General features: G+C 44.4%; 2 protein-coding genes across 3 annotated transcripts in view; both read right to left on the bottom strand.

The window, feature by feature from the left end:
- Positions 1-752: 752 nt before the first annotated feature.
- LPCAT2 (lysophosphatidylcholine acyltransferase 2) overlaps positions 753-27,868 on the bottom strand; it is a 69,572-nt gene continuing 42,456 nt past the window's right edge. For both annotated transcript variants that reach the window (XM_019455913.2, XM_019455914.2), the window contains 3 exons: positions 10,249-10,347; positions 6,523-6,658; positions 753-2,693 (listed from right to left, as the gene is read on the bottom strand). In XM_019455913.2, coding sequence (XP_019311458.1) covers positions 2,509-2,693; positions 6,523-6,658; positions 10,249-10,347 — 420 coding nt within the window. In that variant the 3' untranslated portion in view covers positions 753-2,508. The remainder of the gene's footprint in view (positions 2,694-6,522; positions 6,659-10,248; positions 10,348-27,868) is intronic.
- CAPNS2 (calpain small subunit 2) lies at positions 14,592-23,354 on the bottom strand. The gene has a single exon (XM_053906117.1). It carries the CDS (start codon positions 19,579-19,581, stop codon positions 18,826-18,828), a length of 756 nt encoding a protein of 251 aa, XP_053762092.1. The 5' UTR covers positions 19,582-23,354; the 3' UTR covers positions 14,592-18,825.

Below are 27,868 nucleotides of genomic sequence, written 5' to 3'. Positions count from 1 at the left end.
GCACATCATTGTTCTTCAACAGAACTGTTCTGATCGAAACCTTTCGAGTTTTTTGGATTTTTAATTTTTTTTCAGTTGCATTTGTTTATTTATTTTTGGGAGAGGGAGAGAGAGAGTGAGCTGGAGGGCAGAGAGAAAAGGAGAGAGAGAGAGAGAGAGAGAGAGAGAGAATCCCAAGCAGGCTCCAGTGAGGAACCCAATGTGCGACTCAAACTCATGAAACCATGAGACCGTGACCTGAGCTGAAATCAAGAGTTGGATGCTTAACCAACCGACCGAGCCACCCAGACGCCCCTGTAGTTTTTAGGTCTTAGGATCTAGTATTTCTCCTTTCAAAAAATAACTTTTTTTTTCAAGCTATTATAGGAAACCACAGTGCATTTAACTGATTTAATGAAATTTAATTCCTTACTTCAAGTTCTAAGAGGAGAAAAGTCTCTTTGAAGGCAATCTTTGCTATGATGGCTTCAAGAAGAACCTAGACTGTAGGGATACTGATGATCGTGACTGTGGTTATACACACCCCACTGGCCAAAGTCAACTTCTTTAAGAATAGGAACTATGGCACCTTTAGCTAAAATTTGAGTTTTTCATTAGAGTAAGATCATGCCTGACATTTCATAAAGCTTAAAGGCAAACAAGAATGATTAATCACGTTCATAAATATGCAAACACATTCAAACCATGATATTAAAAAAGTGTATTACCTTTGAGACAAAATGGCAAAACCAGAACTTTTTAATTGCCAAGAATTTACGTAGCAAGTTTATTTATTCAGTAACATAATAAAATAGGGATATTACATTGGCAGAAGTGGACTTAAGGAGCACAAAATATTAGCTTAAAATGGGAAAACAGTGGGATCGTTTTCAGGAGGTTCATAGGAAACTTTCCATTTTTAATGCTACTTTTTCGTAACTAATAGGAGTAATATGCAGCCTTTCTATGATAAACAGCGATCGTGGTACCTGAGTAGTACATGCATTCTATCGCACACTCAGACACTATTTGGGACAGATACTTTTCTAATTACTTAAGCAATGCTTTCCAGCTCATTCAATACTTTGTCTAAGCAGCTTTAAGGCATATGAAAAAGCAAACGATCATACGTGCTTAAGTATAAAACATTTCGGGAAGCGATGCTCCGAATGTACTCATTCACTTAGAGCACCAACTGCTTCATGTGTAAAACCGGCTTGAAATGATCACCCACCTCTCGTGAGGCTTTCCAACTTCAATAATGGCATTAAAAAATGAGTTCGGGGGTAAATCGCCAATATATTCGGAAACACAGCCCAAACAAAGAGACTGGATTCAAAGACAGAATTCAGAAGTGAGCCAACTATTTTTGTACATTATAGTAACTGGGTCTTCGTTCAAAATTTCAAACACAGGCGATATTAACCATATGTAGGATGCATGACATCCAATCAAAATGGCACTTGAAGGAAGTTGCTGCCTAACCTAAAGGAAAGATGTCACTGCCAGATTCCCGCATGGGGGTTAAATTCTTTACACTAATAAAGTAGGTTTTCAGATTCCCTAACTTTCGATATTTTGGAACCCTTTGTGTTTTCCCTGTAGACATCTCAGACAAGCTGTAAAATTTGTGAGGACACTTACCATCCCACTTGGATTGTAAAATATGTCAATTCTAATACTATATAAGGAAGGCAGATCTGACTCATTTAGTGGGCAAGCCCTACATTCTGAACTATGCAACTCAAACTAGACCCTGTGGCAAATGATTCATTTTCTCAGCAGGTAATTAAGGTTACCTGCAATAAGGCAATTCCCACTTGGCCTTTGGCCGTAGCCTGGGTCTTTAAAACAAGGTTCTAAACTGTAGGTCATGCAAAATGGTATAATTTCCTTAGCAGGCGGTTAAGGAAATCTTCCATAAAGGTGCAAGAGAGAGAATATGAGTTTTAAGAAGGCTCACTGAATTAACGAAGCTCTCCCTCCCTTCCAATCCAGCAAATTCAGTGATCCAAGAAACTGAATTGGAAATAGAAATAATGCATCTGTGAAGTTAAAGGCATGAAATTCCACAATGTTCCTTAGACTTCTCACTCATTTCCAGAACGGGAAGGGATTCGAGGTAACAATATTACCTCATTTCTTTAGAGGGAAGTAGGTTTAAAAAGTGTTTACCCTCTTTAAGACTTTTTACAGTGTTGATTAGCACTCATCAGTAAATAAGTGACACCATTGTATTCATTTGCATATGCAAATTAAGCTGGGAAATCCATAAAAACGTATTTATCACCAGTAAACCAACCAGCACAGCACAACATAAAAGAAAGGGAATATACGTATTCCCTTCATACGTATATGACTTCATATATGTATAAGAATAAAAGCCTTTTAATAAAAAAATCTATCATTTTTATTTCAGAAAAGCTTTCCATTTTAAACATCATCATTACTCAAAAGTCACACTGAAAACGCTATCAATAAATGCCTTTACAACTTCAAGTAAATGACTTTCCTTGTGAATATTTGCTTTTAATCATCCTTTTTGTCTGAGGTGCTCTCGTCGTGATTTTCAGGACTGACTTTATTGCTGGCGATCAAGGGAGCTGCCTGGGCTTCTTTTGGTAATGAAAACACATGGCACGTCTGGAGGTCTAAGTAGGTTGTAAATATCTTCGCATATTGTGGATGCTTTAGGGCAAAACTTTTAAATTCCTCTAGAAGAGAGAAAAAAAAAAAAAAAGCCCCGTAAATAGAGACGCATCTTCTTTTGGCACGATGCCGATTAATATAGGACCTTAATGATAGGATCATTGCAAACTCCTGTTACTTGACTCTTAGGAATCATACAGCCACTTTGGAAGACAGTTTTTCCATCATTTAGTAGAGTCGAGGATGTACATAGGCCGTGACCTGTCGATTCTCTTCCGAAGTCTATAACCTAGAGAAATTTGTGCATGGTGTGTTCTGGGAGACATGAATAAGACTGTTCACAGCGACCTTAGTTATGACGGGTGACAGTGCCAACGACCCGAGTCTGTCGGCAGCAGACATGGGGATGCGTAGCATTTTCATGGAACAGAGCAGCTCTACGGCAGAGAGGACAAACAAACAGCTGTGTTGTAGCCATGTGGTCGGATCTTAAAGCCATAACGTTGAATGAAAACAGCCAGATACACAAGAATGCATATTCGTATGAGTCCGTTAGATGAAGTTCAAAAGCTCGGCCAAAGCTAACACATGATATTTAACGATGGTACTTTGTGGTGAGATGCTAACAAGTAAAGCGAGGTAGAGAGTCCTTTGAACGTCAGGTTAGCTAGGCACACGTGGGTGGCTCAGTCCGTTGAGCGTCTCACTCGTGATTTTGGCTCAGGTCATGATCTCATGGTTCGTGAGAACAAACCCCATGTTGGACTTTTAAAGTCAGGTCCGTCATGCCCGCTTTAGGAGAGAGAAAGGGGTTGTCCCTGGGAAGGGGTGCACAAGGGTTTCCTGAAAAGCTCTATTTCTTTTTTTTTTTTTAAGTTTATTTATTTTGAGAGAGAGAGAGAGAGAGAAGGGAGGAGGGGCAGAGAGACAGGGAGAGAGAGATTCCCCAGCTGACAGCGCAGAGCCCCATGTGGTGCTTGAGCACCTGAACTGTGTGAGATCGTCACCCGAGCCAAAAATAAGAGTCAGACTCTCAGCTGACTGAGTCACCCAGGCCCTCCGAAAAGCTCTATTTCTTGACCTGAACATTGGTAACATAAGTGTTCACTTTACAAAAGCTTGTGATGCTCTATGTTTATGTTTCATTCAATTTTCTCTATTGCTGTTATTTTTTATAATAAAAAAATGCTTAAAAAGGCTATTGCTCATGATTTTTCTTACTGGCTTTTCAAACGATTTTAACCTTTAATTCTGGTATACAAATTCACAGTCTTGAGAAGCTGAGCCCCGACTTATGATCAATAAAGACAAGTAGAAGGTACAATATATAATCATCCTATCATGAGATCCCTGAGTCGTGGGCCTCTTTCTATCTTTGGGGTCTTGGATTTACGAACTGAGGTAGAGGTTTAGAAGGCTAACTAAGTTAACCATCAGAGTTTGCATGTCAAGCCTCCGATAACCTCATGTTTCTGAAGTATAATGCCACCGTCAATTCTGAAGCCCCTCTATCCTCTTCTGCTTGGATGGAGAGAACTTTATTGAGTTTACACAGCAAAAGGAGCCTAGACTTTGAATCAGCTAGCTCTCCAAATAAAAGGATTTTTAACTCCATGTTCTAGTTCTATTTCTTTTTTAAAAATCCTCTGATAACCCAGAGTCTATTTCACAGCACGTTAGACTAACAAACAACTCCTGGAGAAAGAAATAGGTCTCAGTGATGAGAAAGCTACCAGACTGAGCCCAAATCATGCTTTGCAACAGCAACATTATTTTGCATTAATAGACCACTTCATGTTTCTGAATCAGGCAAGCTATTAACATGTTCTTTGAATGTTCTTTTTTAACATCCAAAATAAAGGTTCATCTGCAGGAGTCTGTCTCAGTGATGAAGGCACAGGGGACTTAAGTGACTTTTACGGAAAGTAAACAGGAGAGTTGATCTACTGAAACCAAGATCTTTCAAGACTTGTGCTCTATTCAAAAAGTCAAGGTCTCTGTCCTCTTTGGGGATGTCAGTGGCATTAAAAAGTAACTCGTTTCTAGAAGAAGTGCTGTGACCTGGCTAACCCGTGGAATTTGGGCATTAATTTGGCTAATGGAAAACCGAGAAGGAAAATAATTTAAATGGTCACGTTCTGATACATTTCAATAGCTATTCTTTTATAAAATCATACTTAAATGCTTCCAAACATTTTTGCAAAAAAAAGGAAACTGGTATAATATCGGGGAAAGGGAGATACGGTGTGTATTCTAAAAAAGAAAAAGATTAAACACCGAAAAACAAAGCAGATAAAATTATTAAAATTGACAGGTAAAGTTATGACTACCTAACAAATTATTTTTGGTATAACTGCCACTGAAATAGTTACTCCAAATAGTTGTTCTGAATTTGGCAGCTCAGTAAGCAGTCTTACTTGTGAAAGGAAAATGGTCAGAGAATGAGTACCCAGGGGGTTTATGACTCATACATTTTATCTCCGTATGTACTTCCCATTTTTCCTCCTTCCCTCCCTCCCTCCCTTCCTTCTTTCCTTCCTTCCTTCCTTCCTTCCTTCCTTCCTTCCTTCCTTCCTTGAACTCAATAGAGTAAGTGCCCTAGGCATTTAATTACCTAACCTAGAATGAAGGGCAGGCAGAATGATAGTAATTAAAAACAGAGAGTAAAAGAAGTTTGCGATCTAATTCCCCCATCCCATGAAAGTTAACAAGCTGAAACTCTCTGTACCATAAGGAAAGAGGCCCTCAAGAGGAATCCCCCTGCAGCCTGCAGGAGAGGCTGGGGGAGGTACGCCAGCCTGACGTGAATGGCACAGCTGAGCCAAGCCAGGGAAGGAGTCACCCGGGCCTCTCCACTCAGCTGTTTCTCAACAACTGTACCGGGAAATAACGCGGAAACCGACGGACCATCCTTCGGCCCTAGGGGACTTGTTTTGATGTGTGGACTCAAGCCATCTGGAGAAAGCTTGGTCACTGATGGATGGACGTGCCGTGTGGCCACAGGGTCTTCTTCTGCCGTGCAAGTCCCAGCTTCACAGCGGTGCCATCAACATGATGGGAGAAAACAAGCCTGCGTGAAAGCTTAGCTAAGCTGCTGACGGTGAGCATCAATAGATGGTTTAGCTGCTATTATCCTTGTTGGCACCTCAGTCCCCACCGCTCTACTGTGGTTACACCCACTTCAGTTGACTTGCCCAGTTTTGCTCAGCCACGGAGACGGTGGAAGGGAAAAGACCCTTCCGGGAGGGGCAGCGGATGACAGGTAAGGTGGGGAGGGCAGAGGGCAGGCTCTAAAACCAGACTGTCGTGGCTTTTGAATCCTGGCTCTGACATTCTCTAGCTGATGCCCTTAGGTAACTTAGCTAAATGTTATGCATCTCAATCAAATAATAATTAAGAGTACTGATTAGGGGTGCCTGGGTGGCCCAGTGGGTTGAACGTCTGACTTCGGCTCGGGTCATGATCTCGCGGTCTGTGAGTTCGAGCCCCGCGTCGGGCTCCGTGCTGATGGCTCACAGCCTGGAGCCTGCTTCGGATTCTGTGTCTCCCTCTCTCTCTGCCCCTCCCCTGCTCATGCTCTGTCTCTCTCAATAATAAATAAACATTAAAAAAAATAAAAAAGTAAAAAATAAGAGTACTGATTAAATAGGCCTGCTAATAAATAAAGATTTATTAAAAAATGTTTAGAAGATGTTTAGAAGATGCTTTAGCATCTAAGCCCTCAGTAATTAGCTACTCTTACACCACTACCCCTGTTATTATTACTGTCAACATCATTATTACCGTTATTTCTGTTGTTGATAGAATTAGTGGAGGGACCTCCCGCCCGAGGGTCCATCTGTAGTCAGGGATGGCTCCTGGTAAACTAAAGCAGAAACCAAGCTGCCCACTCACCATACGAAACAGAATCCCCCTGGGCTATTTCCTTGAAGAGACCGGAAACATCCAGGTCGGGCACCCCAAGGGAGGCCTGCAAAATGGTGGAAAACTCTTCCTCTGTGATGAAGCCGTCCTCATCAACATCAAAGAGCTGAAGGAAGAGGAAAATAAAATATAGGAATGAGTGCCGGCAGAACAGAAATGGGATGGAGTAATCCCAGAAAATCTTTAATAATTCAAACCGTTATTGTGCCAGGGGCAAGGGAGATGCACGTGAAGTTAGAATGGTCTCTGCTGCCCATGTAGCTTGGGCATGGAAAGAGACAGAATTAAAACAGGGGTGACAACAACAGTAAGTACAGAGGACGTGGGAGGCCTGTGGAGAACAAGATGAATCCTACGGGAGAGGTCGGGGGAAGCTTGACCCAGCTGACACGTGAGGTGGGTCTCAGAGCACAAAGGGATATTCCTGGAACATACAAGGACTGGCAGGTGAGTGTCGGGGGCTGGAACCAGGAGACTGACGGACAAGCAGGACTCACGCCATGATGGGTGTGTGACACCTCACCTAACCCTGTGGGATTATGACAGTGGGGGACGCGCTGTGATCATATGTGAATTCAGAACAAGGAGGGTGGATTGGGGTCAGAAGGTTGGAAAGACTAGAGGCGGGAGAGCCAATTAAGTGTGGCGTGGAGGGGGGCCTGGGCGGCTCGGTCGGTCAGTTAAGCCTCGGACCCTCGATTTCGGCTCGGGTCGTGATCTCCCAGTTCGTGAGATAGAGCCTTGCCTCAGGCTCTGCACGGACAGCACAGAGCTTGCTTGGGATTCTCTTTCTCTCCCTCTTTCTCTGCCCCTCCCCTACGTATGCTCTCATGCTCTCTCTCTCAAAATAAATAAATAAACTTAAAAAAAAAGAGTGTGAGGGGGAGGAGTGGGAAGGACAGGAAGGGGCAGGATTTATAAGAAAGCAGGGGCAGGACTGGCATGGCAATCGGGCCGTCGGGGGTGGATGGGAAGGAGTGTGAGTGGGCGGGGGTGTTGTAGCCTGGGCACCTGGGATGAAGTGGGTGCCCTACCAAGAACGGGAGAACAGGGGTCCCCCGAGACCTAGGAGCTGGACCTGGGGGCGTAAAACCTGAGTGGGAGGAGATGAAGCGCCTCAGCTCAGGACTGTGGCGAGGCCTGAGCCGGGAATTCAGCAAAGAGCTGAGACGAGGGGTGTGTCGGAGCTTATCTGCAGGGAACGCACACGGTAAGGCAAAGCCCTGGGACAGCACGAGGGGAAGTACTTTGGAAGAAGCTGCCAGAGAGCTGGAGAACCGGAAATGAAGAGCATGTGACTCAGCCCCAATAGGAGGGAGAACAGCACCAAAGTGAAAAGCGAATGGGCATTTGTTTTTGCAAAGGGTGCCCGGGGCTCAGCGGTAACTACCAAGGATCTCGTCACACCCGGCTCCTCACAAGTGCGAGCGCGGCTTCCTTCCCGGGCCTTCCATCCCTAAACAATCCTCGGCGATTCATCTGTCACATTTGGTGCTTTGGTGGCTCTCACTTCTGTGACAGTTCCCTTCACGTGTCCATACTGGGGGCCTTTACTTCTTCTCCATCTGGCCTCTGTCATCACTACTCCAGATTGCGCCCCTCACTGAAATGTTCAATTTCCCTCAACTACTCATCGCTCCCAGTAGTCTCCCTGCTGCAGAGTAAATCCCACACTCTGGACTCCAGTAGAGAGCTCAGCACCCCGATTTCCTTAGGGGGAGTGGTATCTCCCCACTGCATGGACTACGGTGGGACTCTGAGCCAAAACACCCCGTCTTTCCAGCAAGCACACGCTCTTTACAGCAGGACCAGTTGGACCCTCCCTGGAACGCGACTGAGGACAGAGGACAGAATCGGAGGTGCTCATTCTAACTGGCCTCTGGGGTCGCTGCCTCTGAGTCCACCCTTGAGCCCCCTCCCCGGCCATATGGTGATTTTTGCAGCCACCGTCCACGCCTGTTTGCTCAGGGCTAGAGAACGCTAGCTAACACTCTACCCCTGAAGGTCACTGTGATCACGGAATGGGATCAAGGACGGGGAGTTACCTGGGAAGTGCTTCCCAAGTAAAGGATTGGATCCCGTACGTATAAACGGATAGTTCTAAATGAAACATAGAAGTGTGCCAAAATATTTCTTTAAACACCAAACACACCTGGAAAAGGAGGTTGAAAAATAACCACAGGAAAGCATGACCCTTGTCTTACTGGAAAAAGAGTTAATTATAGTTTCAGGTCCTCCTTGCCTGCCTCTGCACCAAACCGAGGTCTAGGCCAGAGAAAAATCTCTCGGCGTCTTTAAAAACAATAATTACTGTGATTGAGGGCCAAATTTTCTACCGGTCTTTCATCGGTGAACCAAAAGTGACCATTTACTCAGCTAAACTTACAATTATGTATGCAGTCCCGAAACAGAAACAGAAATATCTGAATTGGAATCAGTTAGCTATGTGTATAATTTTAGGTTTTATGATGAATAAGTCTGTAAAAGCCAAACGTTTTAAACTTGGAAAAAGTTCTGGCCCTTGCCTTCTGACCATCTGCTAAGCATCAACCACTTGGGTTCTTTATAGGCCTAACAGTTAACTCAGTTTTAACCAATCTGAGATAAAAAGCCGGCTTGGGGACCTCGCCGTCAATGACAGAGCACGTGAACATTCCTGAGGCTTGCCCTGGTGGCCCCTAAAACGTGAGAAAGGACTCTCAGAGGAAGAGAGTCTTTTCTAGACAATAGAGGGGAAAGAAAACCTTGTGGGATGCTCTTCTCAGAAAATCCGGAAGAGAGGGAAGTAGGAGCAGGAACAGGGAAGGTCCTCGGTGGTCATGGTGGGTGGAAACAGGGAGACCTCCACGAGGCTGAAGGATGAGTCAATACCCACAGCTAGGTACCAAGACAAGCAGGGAGATCAAGTTTTTGTTTTACTTGAGAGCAGACGACACAGCCTTAGAACGGGAAGGGAACATCCTGCATAAATACTCAGTAGATGCAGCCAGCACCTTTTATCTCAGAAAAACGAAAAACACTTTGGGAACGTCTTCTTCCAGCTCCTCTTGGGGGCACGCAGGTGATACACGGGGGTCGGGGTCGTCACAGCTCAAACCTCCACCAGGTTCTGCTGAGCACGGGACCATGTGTGCTATTTCTCTGCCCCGCCCCCCTTCCCTGATATTGCTGTGAAAGTACACGTGATACCCCAGGAAAACACACAGGGTGGGAACTTGGGACATTTAGCATGACGCTCACCTGACATCCCACAATAAAATAAATTCCATCAGGAAAAGAGCACTTAAAATAGCTCTGACACACAGAAGGAGAAAATGTGAAGATAGAGGAGAACTTTCCGGATGGTGAATTAGGATGACTAGTGGCAGGTGGTGTTTATTTATACACTGCACTTCGGGGCTCCAAAACAGACAGGCTGGAAAGAAAGAATTTTTAAAGCGAATTTGTTAAATTCACCGGCTCTTCAATTTCAATGCTATTAGTTAAGCTTCTCCCGAAGACTTCCTTTTTGCTTAACCGGATGCTTGTGGTTTCTTTAGTCTCAGTGGCAATTGTCTTAATCACATTACCCCTGTGTACACGTCCCAGCAGATCTATAAACTCAGGTAATGGATTCACTGGTTTTCACATAATGCACTTAGAGTCAACACTTGTTCACGAGGCAGACGAAGATGTTTTCAGCGGGGCTGACAGTACCTTAAATGCCATTTGGATGATGTCCTCCGTGTTGGCAGGGTTACACAGGACAGCCAGGCCAATCACATACTCTCGGAAGTCAATGCTGCCATCATGGTTCTGTGAAAGGAGGGGAGAAATCAATTAGGAGAGCCACCAGTTGAATGACCATTAATCACAGGGCAAAGGTGGACTCCAGGTATGTCACACAGCTTGGCATCATCACGTGCTGAGCTTACTTGGAAAAAAAGTTCCTACTGAGAGGGAACAGCAGGCCAGTGGCCTGCCCGTTCCCAGTTCAGAAGGAAGGAAAATCTATTTCTGCTTAGTAAGAAATAGAAACATTTAATCACTGAGGCCATGTAGAGCGGCTCTGGGGCACCTGGCGTGGGTTCTTGAGCGAAGGCCTGATGGAAGCCCCTCTTCGAGGCAGGATCTAGAATCTTGGTGGTGGCCCCGCCATGATGGCCAACACCAACAGGTCACTAGAGAGTGACCAAGGTCACTAAGCAACTCTCTATGTGTAGACAATGGAAAGGAAGGGAAAGGAAATGAAGGGAAGGGAAGGGAAGGGAAGGGAAGGGAAGGGAAGGGAAGGGAAGGGAAGGGAAGGGAAAGGGAAGGGAAAGGGAAGGGAAGGGAAGGGAAAGGGAAGGGAAGGGAAGGGAAAGGGAAGGGAAGGGAAGGGAAAGGGAAGGGAAAGGAAGGGAAGGGAAGGGAAGGGAAGGAAAGGAAAGGAAAGGAAAGGAAAGGAAAGGAAAGGAAAGGAAAGGAAAGGAAAGGAAAGGGCAGACTCAGGCAACAATTGCAGACAGATTCTTTCTTCCTTGCAGACTTTGTCTGCAATAAGCCAGAAGCAAGTGTGCAAATCTGAGCCACTTCAATGGCCCCATGATGATGTGAGGCCCCAGAAGATCCAGAACTCCGAAGCATCTAGCTACTATGTTACTATCTGTGTACCTCAGGAGGTGTGGCATGGCAATATAAAAGAAGGCATGGATAATTCTAAGCCAGGTTGACTGAGTGCGCTGTTTCTTACACATGAACTACTCGTCTAGACAGGAACGCTGAGGCCGAAGTGGGGAGAAGGAGATTCCGAGAACTGCAAAGAGGCCCCTACGATTATAACCCCAGGGTCTTAGAAGCACTTGGGCGGCACAAAGTCTTCAAGCGATGAATTCCCAGATAAAGCGTGAACTGGTAACAATAGAGCTAGCGTGGTACTTCGCACTTGAACAAATGGTGTTCGGCATCACCAAGAGCGTAAGCTTTACCTGTGACCGAGTATCTACATTTCGACCATGAGGAATTCCCCTAGGGCAAGGATTGCTTTCTCTGTGCGGCACTGTGTTTCCAGTGCTTAGCGCACATAGGTAGGCACTAAAAACAATACTGCTTTTTCTCCTTGACTCTCACCTACTTTGAGTTCACTTTAAAAACTAAAGCGCCTGGTGGCTCAGATGGCGAAGCGTCTGACTCTGGATTTCAGCTCAGGTCACGATCCCACGGTTCATGAGATCAAGCCCCACGTCGGGCTACGTGCTGACAGTGTGGAACCTGCTTGGGATTCTCTCTCTCCCTCTCCCCCTTGCACGCTCTCTCTCTAAAAAATAAATAAGTAAAAACTTTAAAAACAAATAAATAGAACTGAAGTCAGTGCTCTTCACTGGGGCTCCACGGATGAGCTTGGGGAAAGGGGAGGCCGTGAAGCCCCTGAAACGGTGTGCAGTGTGTGTGTGTGCATTTTTCTAGGAAAGAAAATTGCAACTTTTGCCTGCTTCTGGAAGCAACCAGGACTCAAAGGATCAAGAGTCACTTTTAGCATGCTGCTTTATCTTACTGCAGGGTGGGAACTAAAAGGAGAAGCAATTTAACTTCCCTTTCCCATCAGAGAAAATAGAAACAAAGATATTTCAAGACTTCCCTTAAGTAACACGGTTTATTCCGGAGACAAAAACTCAGGTCCTCTGACTTCCATTTTTGTCTGGTTATCTACAAAGGCGATTTCTTCCTTTTCTTGAATCAGTTTGTTTGAAAATAAGTTGACTTAAGAAAATGTATCATTTACATTTGATGAAAAGCACCCGTTTTATTTTTTTTTAATATGAAATTTATTGTCACATGGGTTTCCATACAACACCCAGTGCTCATCCCAACAGGTGCCCTCCTCAATGACCATCACCCACCCAACCCTCCCTCCCAACCCCCCCCCCATCAACCCTCAGTTTGTTCTCACTTTTTAAGAGTCTCTTATGGTTTGGCTCCCTCCCTCTCTAACCTTTTTTCTTTTTCTCCTTCCCCTCCCCATGGTCTTCTGTTAAGTTTCTCAGGGTCCACATATGAGTGAAAACATATGGTATCTGTCTTTCTCTGTCTGACTTATTTCACTTAGCATCACACTCTCCAGTTCCATCCACATGGCTACAAAGGGCCAGATTTCATTCTTTCTCATTGCCACATAATATTCCATTGTGTATATAAACCACAATTGCTTTATCCATTCATCAGTCGATGGACATTGAGGCTCTGTCTGTCATTTGGCTATCGTTGAAAGTGCTGAAAAGCACCCATTTTAAATGTGCAGTTAAGGTGTTTTGACAAATGCATACACCAGGGTAACCACCACTGCCACAACCAGTATCTATGACATTTTCATCAGCCCAGAAATTTTAGAGACGGTAGAGTTTTAAGTGACATCATTTTCTTCTTGGGCCAGCACCAGTTTACTTCCTTATGCACCATGGAGAGCTGCTGTTCATCAGCCTTAGAGGCCGAGCAGAGCAGCTTTCCAAACCGTAGATGCATTATTCAATATAGGCACATTTATTCCGCAGGTGGCTTTCTTGATGAAGCAACACAGGGCCTTGGATAGAAGTTTGGAAAAACGGACAGAAGAATGGTCTGTGGACACTGAAGACATCATAGATTGTGTGCCTGGGCCTGTGCTTTTAAATTTATGTTGTCTCTCTATTGTGAGGCATCCAATTTTTATCTTTACCACCGAACCCTACGTAAAACACAGGTCAAGTATCAGAACTCATTTTTCGGAGGGACAAAGAGAAATATAAAGGACTCTTCACATTACCACTATTCACAAAACAAGGTAATGTTCTGGACCTCTTCTCCAGGAGTGGTCTTGGCTGACAAAAAGAAGCAGACCCTTGATAAAGGATGTTAAAGCAGACCTTGCTAATCAGACACATGAGAAATTATATGTTAAATTTTCATTGTAGTAGTGTAAGGAGGGGAAAGCAGTGTGGAAATCATTCTTAGGTGTTTTATTATTGGATGAATAAAACGATACATTGTTAAGGTTCCAAATTAAAAAATAATAAGACTTGGAACTGGAAGGAACCTTAGAAATCATCCATTTGACTAATTCAGTTTTACTAATAAAAAAACGAATTCATTTTTACTAATAAAAAAAATTGGGAGATTTTGACGTTTAAAAATGTAGATGGCATAATTTCACATGATTTTTAAAAATCACTGAGTATTCTTTTCTCTTTTTAAAAAATATTTATTTATTTATTTATTTATTTATTTATTTATTTATTTTGAGAGAGAAAGAGAGAGAGAGAGAGAGAGAGTGCGAGCAGGGGATGGGCAGAGAGAGAATCCCAAGCAGGCTCTGCACCGACGTGGGGCTCTATCCCGCTTCACTTGACATCACAAAACTTGCTATTATCATCAACTACAATTAAAATTTAGGTAACTGGATTCCGAATCATTCAAATTCAAGCAAGTAGTTTAATAAAATAGATTCAAAAAACAAATAATAAAAAAGTATACGATGAGGGACACTCCTTTCATTTTTTAATTTCAAATCAGTTCCGGGGTAAAAGTTAACCCTCAAATCTGTGGGGTTAATTCTTTAAAAACCTATTGAACTTCTCTGGAAAAATTATACACTTAAAAAAAAAAATCTAGGGTTGAGAATATTTCAGGGCCACATTTCGAAGGAGGAGACCAGCTTTCTGGAAGGAGACCCTAATCCCTCCGTAATCTGTCCTAATCTGGAGGCCAGGACAGCCCCGAGTAGGAACCACGGATTTGCGCTGGGTCACTGCAAAAAGAAGGGGTGACCAAGCCTGGACGAAGCTCCAGACGGTGGGCCCCGTCCCTTCCCTGGTGGTCAGCAGGACCAGAAGAGCATGGAAGTGAGGGCTGATGGTCACCGTGACCTCACGGCACCCCAGCGCCCTGCCAGTCCCACCGTCACTCGACACTAGCTTCTAGGACCAGAGGGAAGTTCCAAACCACATGTTCAAACACGGCCCATTTAAAATTGCAGAAGGGACAAATGGTGATTTTCCTGCATCTGATTCTCAGGTATCCGTTCCCTAAAGCTTTTCATAGTTGGATTCGTTCAACATTTTTATTTCTACAGAAGCAGGTATGTTTAACAACATTTGAAGTCCAGCAACATTTAAGGATATGGGTGTCAATACATTTTGAAATGGCAAACCCCCAAGGACAGGACTATATTCTCTTTGGTATGTTATCATGGGTACCACCTCTGAAGGTGAGAGATCGTCAATACCATCAAAATAATTTAGAAATGCTTCCATAAAAACAGAACTTACTATGCAGCAGTCAACAGAAAAAGGCCTTGAGTCCTTGAAGATACTCTACAAATCCAAAGGAGTTCTATTATTAAAATACAGTAAATTCTCAGTTTCCCAGAGGATTCTGGGGAGAGGCATTCTGTTGGCTCAAATATTCTTATTAAGAGCGTATTTCTACCCACATATGTAATTGTATTACCAATTTTCCAGGAATTAAATTGCTTTAATCCACTTAGCATTAAATGCAGACACTTTTAAGAAGTGATTCTAAAAGCACCTCAAGATCAATAAACATGTTAAATATCAGGACCCTGCAGGTGCATCTGTGAATGTTTGTTAAGGCCCCACTATGGGTTAGTTGCGCAATATTACTGATGGAATTTCTGACTTAAAAAAACAGTTTTTAAAAACACAAGCACTACTACTCAAAAGATATTTTAAGTGACCTTTAAGATGATGTATACATTTTGAACACTCTCAGAGGTTTGCTTTCCTTAGGTACAGAGCGTGTTGTTCTTTTTCCTGCTGTTACAGGTTACAGAATCCAATGATTATATCAAGATAAAGATGTTTTTCAAAATCAAGTGGCAGATTTTGAAATTAAAAAGTGTAGATGGTACAATTTCACTTGCTTTTTTAAAATCACCGAGTATTCTTTTCTCTTTTTAAAAAACATTTATTGATTTATTTAGTTTGAGAGAGAGAGAGAGAGAGTGTGTGAGCAGGGGAGGGGCAGAAAGAGGGAGAGAGAATACTAAGCAGGCTCTGCACTGTCAATGCAAAGCCTGACTCGGGGCTCTGTCCCACAAACCATGAGATCATGACCTGAGCTGGAATCAAGAAATCAGATGTTTAGCCGAGCCACGCAGGCGCCCCACTGGGTATTATTTTCAACTTAAAACATCGATCGTATAGCTTAATGTTAGAAACTGAAAAACAATGGGATGAAATGATATGAATCAAAGACCTCTGTCTACATGTAGTCTTCCATGTAGAAATGGTAAATTTAAAAAAGTGTATCACATAAATACTCCCTCTTACATTGAAAATGTGCCTTTAGGGGTTTCTGCGTGGCTCAGTAGGTTGAGCACCTGACTTCAGCTCAGGTCATGACCTCACAGTCTGTGAATTCAAGCCCTGTATCGGGCTCTGTGCTGATGGCTCAAAGCCTGGACCCTGCTTCGGATTCTGCGACTCCCTCTCTCTGCCCCTCCCCCCATTCATGCTCTCTCTCTCTCTGTCTCTCTCTCTCTCTCTCTCAAAATAAATAAACATTAAGAAAAAAGAACATTTGGGGCACCTGGGTGGCTCAGTCGGTTGAGCGTCCGACTTCAGCTCAGGTCATGATCTCACAGTTCACGAGTTCGAGCCCCGCATCAGGCTCTGTGCTGACAGCTCGGAGCCTGGAGCCTGTTTCCGATTCTGTGTCTCCCTCTCTCTCTGCCCCTTCCCTGCTCACGCTCTTTGTCTCTTTCTCTCTCAAAAATAAATAAACATAAAAAAATTAAAACATCAACTGTTGGATAAAAACTAAGAAATTCAGTTACTTGTGGCTATTGCTTCTGCACAATGCCAAAGTTTGGGGTACTTAAAAAAAATCCAGAGTTTGGATTGGATTTTCCAATGTCTACTCTAGTGACTGGGGTTATCTGTACAAATGTTCTACAAATTCAGAAGAGAAGAGAAGAGAAATGTAAGTAACTGTGGGATGTTCTGCCCTGTGCAGTCAGGAAGAGAATCATAAGGGCAGATAATCCCTTGACCCGTGAGGAGCAAGAAAAATACTTAATACCGCCTCCCACTTGAGGTAACTGTCTTAACTTCCAAAAAATATTTAGAATTAAGTGAGGAAAAAAAAGTGCAGTGCAGTTATGCTGCCCTTTCTACAACCATCACGCAGAAAGGTTAAATAATAAGCTTAACATTCTGAGACCTTAAAAGGCATCTTGGCGGCTTTCCCCTTTCTTGGCTATATTCCTACACTCATGCCTAACATCTGAATGGGCGGACTGTAAAATAGGAATCCTGACATTAACGTGTGGTTGCTGGCGGCAGCCTCATTCTGATATGACCATACCTGGTCTAAGCAGCACACCAGAGCAGGCTTAAGTTACAAAGCCCCTGGTGGAAGGTGGACGTGGCGGTCTCTGTGCTTGGTTCAGGGCAGGATTATACACACGTGGTGGTGCATAAATATGATATGATGGTGATGATGGTGAGCAAAGAGGCCAAATGCCGACCTCTCCTAATTTCACTGAGGTTTGCTCCCAGGCAGCCGCGGGCTGTTAACAGGGGAGTTACATCGGGTCTATAGTTAAGCTCTCCTCTAAATGAGTCAACAGAGGAAGGAAGAATTTATCTTCAACCTCAGGAGGACCCTCCAAGGTAGCCTTGGAGAGAGGGGGAACGCATGAAAAGCCAGAGAAGCAGAGGGGTAGAAGCCAATTAAACAGCAGGCGAGGGGACTGAGCGGTTGCCCATGCAGCCCCCGTAGCTGAGTCTACTGGATCCTGCCTGCCCCACCATAATCACCTGAATCAAAATGAAAGAGCCAAACCGAAGGCCACATGCAAGAAAGCACGGCTGCCCTGCCTGGCAACCGTGGATGCTTGCTGGAATCATCTGGGGGAGCTTTAAAAGTACTCATCTCTCCAGGGCGCCTGGGTGGCTCGGTCGGTTAAGGGTCCGACTTTAGCTCGGGTCATGGTTCATGGGTTCGAGCCTTGCTACGGGCTCTGTGCTGACAGCTCAGAGCCTGGAGCCTGCTTTGGATTCTGTCTCTCTCTCTCTTTCTCTGCCCCTTCCCCACTCGTGTTCTGTCTCTCTTTCTCCCTCAAAAATACATAAACATTTAAAAATAATAATAATAGTAATAATAATAATAATATTCATAATAAAAAACCTCGTCTCTGGGCCCTACCTCTAGAGATAGATTTTTCTCTAACTCATTTGGAAAGGGAGCCAGATATCAGTATCCGTGAAGAGTTCTCTCTGATTCTGAATTGCAGTCAGGGCTGCGAACCACTATAATAATAATCCTCAGCAATACTTATAAATCTTTACGTATCTCTATATCGCTTCATATTCCAAATAACTGACGGCAATTTAGGTAAGCTCTACTTTTTGTTTCGTTTTGTTTTTCTTTGCTTACTTCTCTTCCATCTGCAGTTTTCTAAGAGGAGCAAAACAAATATTCCTAGCTCTGAGGCAGGGCAAGACGTGACAAGAGCCAGCCAACATGAACGTGGCATGCCTGATTTTGCATACGTGCGTGTAAGAATGATTAAGAGTGACATTTCGGATTACAGGTCTGCCCTTCATTCTCCAATGCCCTGACCCTCTTTACAAATACATCAAAGCAAGGTTGTCGCATGCTTATTTTACTAGAGAAACAGGAATAAAAGAATTCTGGAATGTTAGAGAGCTACATGTATCTACCCCCCTCCTGTGAAACTGCTTCTTTCCTCATTTCTGAACCTGCTCCTATACAGTTAAATAGGTTTCCAGGAATACATCTTTTTTTTTTTCTTACATAATGTAAAGAGCAGATGTGAAATGAGAGGAAAACAGATTTTGAACTTTCCTCCTCCTCACCTTTTTAAAGGGAAAACAGATCTCTGGAGGGCTTTTTTGATTTGTTCCAGGAGTTTTTCAAAATTTCACTCTCAATAATAACAAATTTCCTGCTCCTTGGAACTCACTCGCCAAATAAGCGACGGCCCGTTAAAATCTACTCCGCTGGGGCCCTGCCCCGCCCCGCCCCACAGCACACATGCATATGTCCATATATGTCCGCTACCTCAAAAAGCTGACATACAAACCACTCAGAACATCCTTCATAAAAAAAAAAGAAAATCTGTTTTAATGAAGCTGTTTAAAGGGCCGCCCCAGTTCAGAAGCATTCAGGCCGGTGCAAGAGCTCGCAGGAAATGACAGCTGTTGGGCAGGGTATCAGCCTCCGTGCAGGCGGCGCGGCTAGGCTCTTGGCGGTCCCGTCCTCCGGGAGGGCGCTGGCTTCTCGCTGCCCGCTTCAGGAATACATGGTCAGCTGCAGCCATTCTTGGATGGACACCTGAACCAGGCCGCCTGCACCTCTATCCAGAGACTTGAAGGCACGGAACATGGCATCCAGGCGGACCAGGCAGCTGATGAAATTGTTGAAATCCATGCTTCCATCCTCGTCGGCGTACCGGCGGATGATCATCTGGTAAAGTTGCTCGTTTAGCTGGAAACCTGCTGCCTGGAGAGCCCCTTGCAGCTGAGAACTTCCCAGAGACCCAGAATGGTCCCTGTCATACTGCTTATAAACGCACTGCCATTTCTTGATGTTGTTCCAGAGGTACTTAAATTCTTCGAAGCCCAGCTTGCCGGTCGTGTCACTGTCCATCACAGACACGATGCTCCGGCAGGTGTCAAGACTAAAGCCGTCGGTCTTCAGGTCCTTGTGCTTAGAAAGGACTTTGTTGAGAATATTCATTAGGTCGGTGGCACCCACCTCCATGTCCGGCCCAGCCAGCTGTGCAAACTGTTGCCGAAACCGACGAACTTCCTCACTTTCGTTGGCCTCCACGTTGGTGAAATGCTGCTGAGTGGGAGGGGGTTCTGGGGTGTACTGAGCTGCGGCAGCCTCGCTGATGAAATTCACAATGCCTCCGACTATCCCGCCAATATTTCTTCCTCCTCCACCTCCTCCTCCTCTTCTCTGACCGCCTCCTCCAAGAAGGCCTCCAAGAGCTTCCCCAAGACCCCGATCAGCCCCTTCCAATAAAGCCTTTGCCAGAAACATGCTTTTGGTTTAACAAGCAAGTGTAAAAGCTGCTGATACCTTGCAGATGGCGTGGAGAGAGCTGAAATGGAGTCTCATTAGCTTATAGGTGGAAGAACTGGCTTTTCTGTACCTGCTAACAGGGCACCACGCCCCATGGTGCTATGTCTCCCCTCCTACTGAATACTTGATTTCCATTAGGTCCTAGCACCTGCCAGTTTTTACAGCACCTCAGTAAAATATTCGTAAGCTATTGTGTGCATGGCGAATTACCAAAAATACTATTTTAAAATGTAATATATTAAAATACATGCTTCTATACATCATTGACTTCTCCACATCTGAAAGATGACCATGCATTTCCCCAACAGAAGCTAAATGACTCAAAGATGTCAAGCATGTCTTTCCTAAGGAAGATTTGTTGTTAGAGCAGAACAGAATTCTTGATCATCGGGAGGATAGTTCCCTAATCCTTCTCCTTTAGCAAAGATTCCCCAAGTCCAGTGTTCTCAAGAAAAACTTGGAAGAGGGTAGGGGGATTAAGATGCAGGGTCCCTAGGTCCCATCCTCAGAGATTCTGATTCTGTAGCCTGCTGTCGGGCTCATGATGTACATTTTTGGAGTCTTTTCTGAAGTGTGACAGGCATATGTAGAGCTCAGAGAATTTCACACACTGTGCACACCCATATCTTCACAGCCAGATCAAGAGATAGAATATTACCACCCCCAGAGCCTCGTCCCTCCCAAGGGTAACCACTATTCTGATGACGAACATCATCGATCACTTGCTGTACCTTAAATATATGGAGTCAAACAGTACACACCTCTTTGCGCCCTATTTTTAAAATTTGAATTAAATTTCTAAAAACTGTGGTGGAATACATATAACATAGAATTCTCCATCCTGTTTTTAAGAGCTCAATTCCATGGCATGAGGCACCTTCATATTATCGTGCGACCATCACCACCATCCATCTCCAGAAAACTTTTCATCTTCCCAAACTGAAGTTCTGTCCCCGTTAAACACTAACTCCCTGTTCCTACCTCCTGCCAGGCCCCGACAACCACTATTCTTACTTTTTGTCTCCATGAACTTGACTGTTCTAGGGTACCTCGTGTAAGAGGAATCACATAGGATTTGTCCCTTTGTGACTAGCTTACTTCACCCAGCATGATGTGTTCAAGGTCCATCCGTGTGGTAGCATGTGTCAGAATTTATTTCCTTTTCAAAGCTAAACAATATTCCACTGTATGTACGGAACACATTTTGTTTATCCACTCGTCTGTTGGGAAGCAACCAAAAGGTTGCTTCCACTTTTTGGCTTTTGTGAATAATGCTACGAATGTGGGTGGACACGCATTTCTTCAAGTTCCTGCCTTCAGTTCTTTTGGAATATATACCCAGAAGCAGAACTGTCGGGTCATATGGTAACTCGGTGTCTAATTTTTTGAAGAACCTCCATACTGTTTTCCACAACACTCCTTCCTGCCCTCCCTTCCTTCCAGCCATCCTGACGGGTGGCAGTCGTAATGAGTATGAGGTGCTAACATCTCATTACGGTTTTGATGTGCGTTTCCCTAATGATAATAGACTGTCCTCTCATTTCTGATCTTGGGTCTGGCTTTTGTTGCATTTGGAAGATTTGGTTTGATTTTTTTCAATGAGTATCCAAAGTCAGTCTATGACGAGCAGTCCCGCACAATACTTTGAGAGACCCTATCTTTGAGGCTAGCTAGAGAGGGAAGGCACCAGCCCGTCAGAAGTCTCTGGAAGGTCTACCAGTGAACTCTAGGAAAGGTGGCCAGGACATAATAACTAAACCATCACATTGCTTAGCATTTTGGAAATCAATTCCAAATCTGCAAAATGATGGTTAATACCATCTCTCCGCCTATTTCCTAATGACTCAGGGTCGTTTGTTAGGTATCAGGACGTGGGCTCAGTGTTTAGGATCCAGAGGTGAATCCATCAGGACTGCTGTGCTCAAGGATCGAGGACGTCCCCCGAAAACTAGTTGTAATTATAACCTGACATCTATGTTCACATTTCTACTATTAATACTAAGCTATTACATCTGCATATAGTATTCTTTGGTATTTAGGTATCACAGAATTCCTTTGAAAGACAAAATAGTCGCGATGAATAAAGAAAAATTCAGAGAAGGTAGGCTACTGAGGAAAGGTATGGTGCTGTATTATCAAGCATGGTGGGTGCCCGAAAGGGGTGCGATGAATTCTGCCAAGGAGAGCATTTACCTACACACGAGGTAATGTGCAGGCCTGACTACAGGGCAAGCCAGAGTGCTTCAAACAGACGACAGATGTGAAGGGACAGCGTAGTAAAAATACAGAGGAGCTGACAGGATGCGTGGTCTTTAAGTGACAGACCAACGTGATGACAGTCCCTTGCCCGGCACGACAGGCCATAACGGCAGATCCACAGAACAGACTCAGGCTGGCAAGGGCTTTGAACCGCCAGGTGACAGTCTACCTCTCAGCGGGAGCTGCCGAAGCTCGTGTATAAAGTCGAAAGGAGATGAGATGTGAAATTACTTTGTAAGTTGTGCAATTCTAGAACTGAATTATGATTGTTCTAGCCAGTGTCAGGGAGAGAACAGTAGCTGGGGGACACTGCTCTGTTCAGGACATGGGAGCGATGTCTCCTTCTGCCACACCCATTGGTTTGTGTAAAACACTCCCAACGACTGGTTTTATGACACAGCGACTCCAATAACTGGTCTCATGGGCACAATGAAATGGCCTCTGTGAACACCAAAGGCCAAATGTCTTCCCTAACCACACAGAAGAAAGCACCACAAAAGGACCATCTTCCTTTTAGGGGATCACAGGGCCATCTGGCCTCGGACAGATTTGAATCCATTCACATGAGCTCCTCTCAGAGGAAATTACATGGGCTTTGTTTTTATAATATTGCAAATTAACCTGATAGCAGCCACCGCCACATAAAACATGCCTCCTCAGGCCCGGCTGAAGTGGTTTTCACTGAGGTTTAAATCCAATTCCCCTCCTTTACTTTCCATGAAGATGGAGGGCATTTGGCTACCAGTTTCTCATAAGCCATCCTGGAATAAAACACTGCTATTAGATTAACAGGCCTTTTCTTCTCTGGACTATTTAACCCCCTGAGGCTATTTATTAGAACATTAATAGTAACTTTGGTTGCTGTCTGTGGGAACTCTACTGTCCATATCTGGAGGAAGAAAGAGTAAGGGAAGAAGACACATCTGCTGGCAAATTTAGCCTCCATTTGAGGGGGAAACGCTACCAAACTCAAATCGTAAACAGTAATACGTGAATGCTATTAGCAACATTATTCGTAATGGCCCCAAAGTAGAAACAACCTGAACGTGTACCAACCATTGGTGAATAACCCAAACGCAGTATATCCATACACTGGAGGGTTGTTTGGCAACAAAAGAGGACAAATACTGATCCATGCCGTGGCAAGGATGAACTGCAAAAAACATTACGCTAGGTGACAGAAGCGAGACACGTGAGACCATATACTGTATGATTCCAATATATGGAGACGTCCAGAAAGGGCAAATCTGTAGAGACAGAAAGTCTTTCTCCTGGACTAGGTCTAGAATCATACTTTAGGACTCACAAGTCAGTAGTGGTTGCCTACGGCTGGGAGACAGCTGGTGACAGGAGCTAACACTTAATGCCACGAGGAGACACAGTGGAAATGTTCCCAAACTGATTTACGGTGATGGGTGCACAACTTGGCAAACTGACTCTAAAAATCACTGAATTGTAGGCTTGAAATGGGTGAATGGTATGATATGCAAAATAATGCCTCAAGAAAGTTATATATACACACACATATATACATATACATATACATATACACATATGTAGGGCCCAACTGTGTCTCAGTAAAACCAGCAAAACAGGCATCAGGCTAGATTTGGTCCATCAGCTGTAGTCTGCTGACCAGTGCTCTATTTCCTAAGCTGATGAAAACAAAGCATGTTGGTAAGGTTTAAGGACTGGTTGAGAGACTGTAGTCAGTGCTTAGAGTGCCTACTATTAATTTGTAGGATATCCCACATTTGACTTAAAAAATACACACACACACACACACACACACATACATACATATATGACATACATAAAAAAGTCAACAGCGATGGTTTAAAGTAAAAAGAATACCGACGAGCAGTTCTAGTCTCAGTCCTGCAACTGACCAGCCCTGTAGCCCTGAGCACCATACTTCTTCTTTCTGGCTGGCGGCTTTCTGCGAAATGAGGAAGGTGGGCAGTTTGACAGGAAGGCCCTGCCAGCGCTAGAATTCTAGGAGTCTAGAGTTTCATGTGTCCTGCAGTGGTGACGGTGGTGTCGTTTCTACCTTGCATTTCCTTTCCTTCTCGTGCCCAAGTGTTTTTATGCTACATGTTGACTTCATCTTCCTTTGTCTTGGGTCTGGCTGCACCACTTTTAAGGACATACTTACCCTCACCTCCACTTTGACACACTGCTTTTCAGAAGTATTCCTGGTGGTGACCCACCAAGCATGGTGCTCCTCCTCCAAAGAGAATGCCGAGATGGGGCTGCTGAACCCAGAAGGACATACAAGCTCCCACTTGCAGGGAATCCTTTCCATTGGAGACGGGGCGGGGTGGGGGGTGCTTTCACCTAACTGCACCATGATCTGGACCAGACCTGCCTAATTTATTGATGAAGATGTCATGTTGGATGAAATCAAAAGCCTTTCTAGAGCCCATATAGATAATATCTATTCCTTCTTCTTTATCATCTTGGACCGTCACTCTGTCATAGGAGGAAATTAAATTGGTCGGACGCAATTTGCTCTTTACAAAGCTCTGTTCTTTACTTCCTGATGCTCACAGAGGAGGCCAGCAATTGCTCGCTTGTGCTAATACAAAAAGCTAAGCTTTAACTCATGCAGCCTCCCTTCTGTTTCTTCTGAGCACCTCCTAGGTATACTTGCATTGAGGAGCCAAAAATAAAGTGTATAATTCTCACGCTTGAGTGGATATTCCTAACAGAACAACACTCAGTGAGAGAAAGTACTATAATGGATTGAATGGAGCAGCTCAGTCAACCTGAGACGTGAAGAAGGAAATGGTCAGACATACAGGACCACCAAACATTTAGGACGACTTGTATGACTGCACAGGAAGAAGGTTATGGCCTTTTTCTGTTAATTGTGTCATAAACGCTATAGGTACATTTCGTATAACAAATCCTGATTAACTGAGATTTAGAATCAACAGGAGTTGTTTAGAATCAACAGGAACTCTGAGAAACTACATTACAAATCAACCCAGAACTGGAAATTTAAAGGATAGAAGACTTCACTGTTGGTGAGTGTTCACCTCTACCACTGTAGAGAGAAAGCAGCCATAGGCAATCCATAGATGGATGGGCACGGCTGTGTCTCAATAAAACTTTATTAAAGAAAACAGGCATCAGGCTGGATTTGGTCCATCGGCTGTAGTCTGCTGACTACTGCTCTATTTCCTAAGCTGATGAAAACAAAGCATGTTGGTAAGGTCTAAGGACTGATTGAGAGAATGGAGTCCGTCCTTAGAGTGCCCAATATTAATTTGTAGGATGCCCCACATTTGATTTAAAAGCGATCACTCTGAATCTTTATTCTCATCTCCTCTGTCTGCCTCTTGCTGATACCCTCCCTTGGTGCTACTCGTGTTATTTGTCTTTAGAGATGAGAGAGACTGATTTCGAATTCCTCAGCTATAGATAGTCCAACATGAGCTCATTATCTGTTTTACCAACAACATTGCCTGACAGACCACCACCTGCTAAAATTTAGGTAGGTGGTGATTCTTTCAATTCGGTAAAAAAGTTTTGAAAACCGTCGTGATTTTTCCCCTTTCTGTCCGCCTTCTAACTGGTACTTAGTTCTTCTGGCATTCACTATGTCCTTTGTTGAAATATTAGACAGGAAAAGCGTGTGTGCACTTCAGCTCTTTGACACTCTGGCATTTTTGGCTATTGTAAGCTTCTGTAGATCTTTTATTGCCGTTTCACATTATGTGGAATGAATGCGTTCCTTTATCCCGAGTTCTTTCCTGTCTGCCCGGTTCTCGGTATTAGTGCCAGCGTTAAATCACGAGTGCCAACAATAACAAGCATCTCGGCTTGCCCCTTCCTGTCAGACAAGGTGGGGTGCTGCAGCCTGCGGGTTTTCTGCTCACGCTGAGAGTCAGGACCGGGCGCTTGCGCAGCTGACGTGACTGGCCGTAAATAGAGAAACCTTTCTGAGTAGGATGAGATGAACTTTTCTGTTCCGTTGTACAAGTTGCCCTGAAACTTTGGGACCATATGCCCCGCAAAGCAAAAAGTATTTACCATCTGGCTCTTTACAGGAAAAGTCTGCTGACCCCTGACATACAGCTTCTGCCACCAGTGAGCTTGCATAGTATTGGAGTGATGGATGCCGACGACATACTAAGCTGAGCGTGTCACGAGATGCGGCGAGGAGACACCGGCCTCGCTACCAGTGAGAGGTAAAGGGCAGATGACATGGCACACTGTCAAGCTAGCAACGAAGGTGAGCTGTGCTGTGGGGGACGTGAGGACTCCGTCTCACAGGTACATCAGAGACTGCTGGTGAGGCGGCGGCACACGGGTCTGCTGGGGACGCCGCGCTGGAGGAGGACGAAATCGACAACTCCGAGACCCCTTTGTAACTGTAAACACGACGGCGTTCCAATGATTTCTGGTTGAGCCAGTGTGGTTTCCGAATCCCATTAAGTACACTTCAATCCCTTCAAGAGTGCTGGCAAAAAAACCCCTAGTATTGAAAACGGGATTATGAATATAAAAAATGTTGAGACACCACCATCGTCTCAGCCTTCGACTCTGACTCATCTGGACACCCGACTCATCGGAGGCAGAGTTCAGTGGGCATTCATAAAAATAAAGAAGCTAGGGGCGCCTGGGTGGCGCAGTCGGTTAAGCGTCCGACTTCAGCCAGGTCACGATCTCGCGGTCTGTGAGTTCGAGCCCCGCGTCAGGCTCTGGGCTGATGGCTCGGAGCCTGGAGCCTGTTTCCGATTCTGTGTCTCCCTCTCTCTCTGCCCCTCCCCCGTTCATGCTCTGTCTCTCTCTGTCCCAAAAATAAATAAAAAACGTTGAAAAAAAATTTAAAAAAAAAATAAAGAAGCTAAATTCGACGCCAAGATGAAAAAGGTCTTTTCTATCTTTCAAAGAGATCAGACCTCTCCGAAGGAAATGACCCTAAACTAGGTAACTCTGGTGCGCTTTGGATCACGAATGCCATGCTTCTGTGGGACCTTACCTGCTGCCACATACATACCTGGGAGTCTGAAGGGACCTGTCAGAGTGTCAACAGGGGGCCGGACCAACAGTGTATTTTTTAGGGACGAAACTGAGACAAAACCATTATTACCAACGATAGCGTTACCAACGATAGCCAAAGTATAGAAAGAGCCCGAATGTCCATTGACTGACAAATGGATAAGGAAGATGTGGTGTATCTATATGCAATGGAATGCTACTTGGTGAAATCTTGCCATTGGCAACAACACGGATGGAACCACAGTACATTATGCTAAGTGAAATAAGTCAGGCAGAGAAAGACAGATATTGCATGATTTCACTCACATGTGGAATTTACGAAACACAACAGAATTTAAGAAACACGCAGTAGGGGAAAGGAAGGAAAAACAAAACAAGATAAAAACAGAGAGGGAGGCACACCATAAGAGATTCTTAAATACAGAGAACAAATTGGAGGTTGCTGGAGGGGAGGCGGGTGGGGGGATGGGCTAAGTGGGTAATGGGCATTAAGGAGGACACTTGTTGGGATGAATCACTGGGTTCTACTTCTGAAAGCAATACTACCCTGTATGTTAACGGACTTGAATTTCAATTAAAAAAAAAAATTACAAAGTTTTTATAGACTAGCCAAGAATGCACATAGAAAGAGTAAGGGAATGTGGGGAGATAGGTCTCTTCCCCCATCCCCCAAATACCAACACAACCACATTAGACTCTGGGAGAGAATGAGAGAGGCTTCGGGCAGCTGTCTGCACTGCAAACATTTCCAGCTGCTGGAAGAGCCACAGGAACACCCCGCCCTTTCTTGTTCCCACCCTTCCTCCCCCTCCCCTCCTCCTCCCCCCCCCCCAGCCCCCCCATGAAACATTGAGTTTAGCAAGATAAGCTACTCTGAGGGAAACAAACTATGGCGTTACTGAACTTCTTGTCTTTCCCCTGGAACATTCCCCAGCTAAATCACTTAGAGAGACTGAGAAAACAAGCCTAGGGTGGG

Source organism: Panthera pardus, unplaced genomic scaffold (assembly GCF_024362965.1).
Source record: "Panthera pardus isolate Hobbes unplaced genomic scaffold, ASM2436296v1 HiC_scaffold_18, whole genome shotgun sequence".
In the NCBI taxonomy this organism is placed as follows: domain Eukaryota; kingdom Metazoa; phylum Chordata; class Mammalia; order Carnivora; family Felidae; genus Panthera; species Panthera pardus.
The sequence above is the reverse complement of the archived record's forward strand: the minus strand, read 5'-3'. Positions and strand labels throughout refer to the sequence as shown.

Bases quoted from the DNA above. Each gene is read 5' to 3' on its own strand.
- CAPNS2 (XM_053906117.1), bottom strand. From the start codon at position 19,581: ATGTTTCTGGCAAAGGCTTTATTGGAAGGGGCTGATCGGGGTCTTGGG.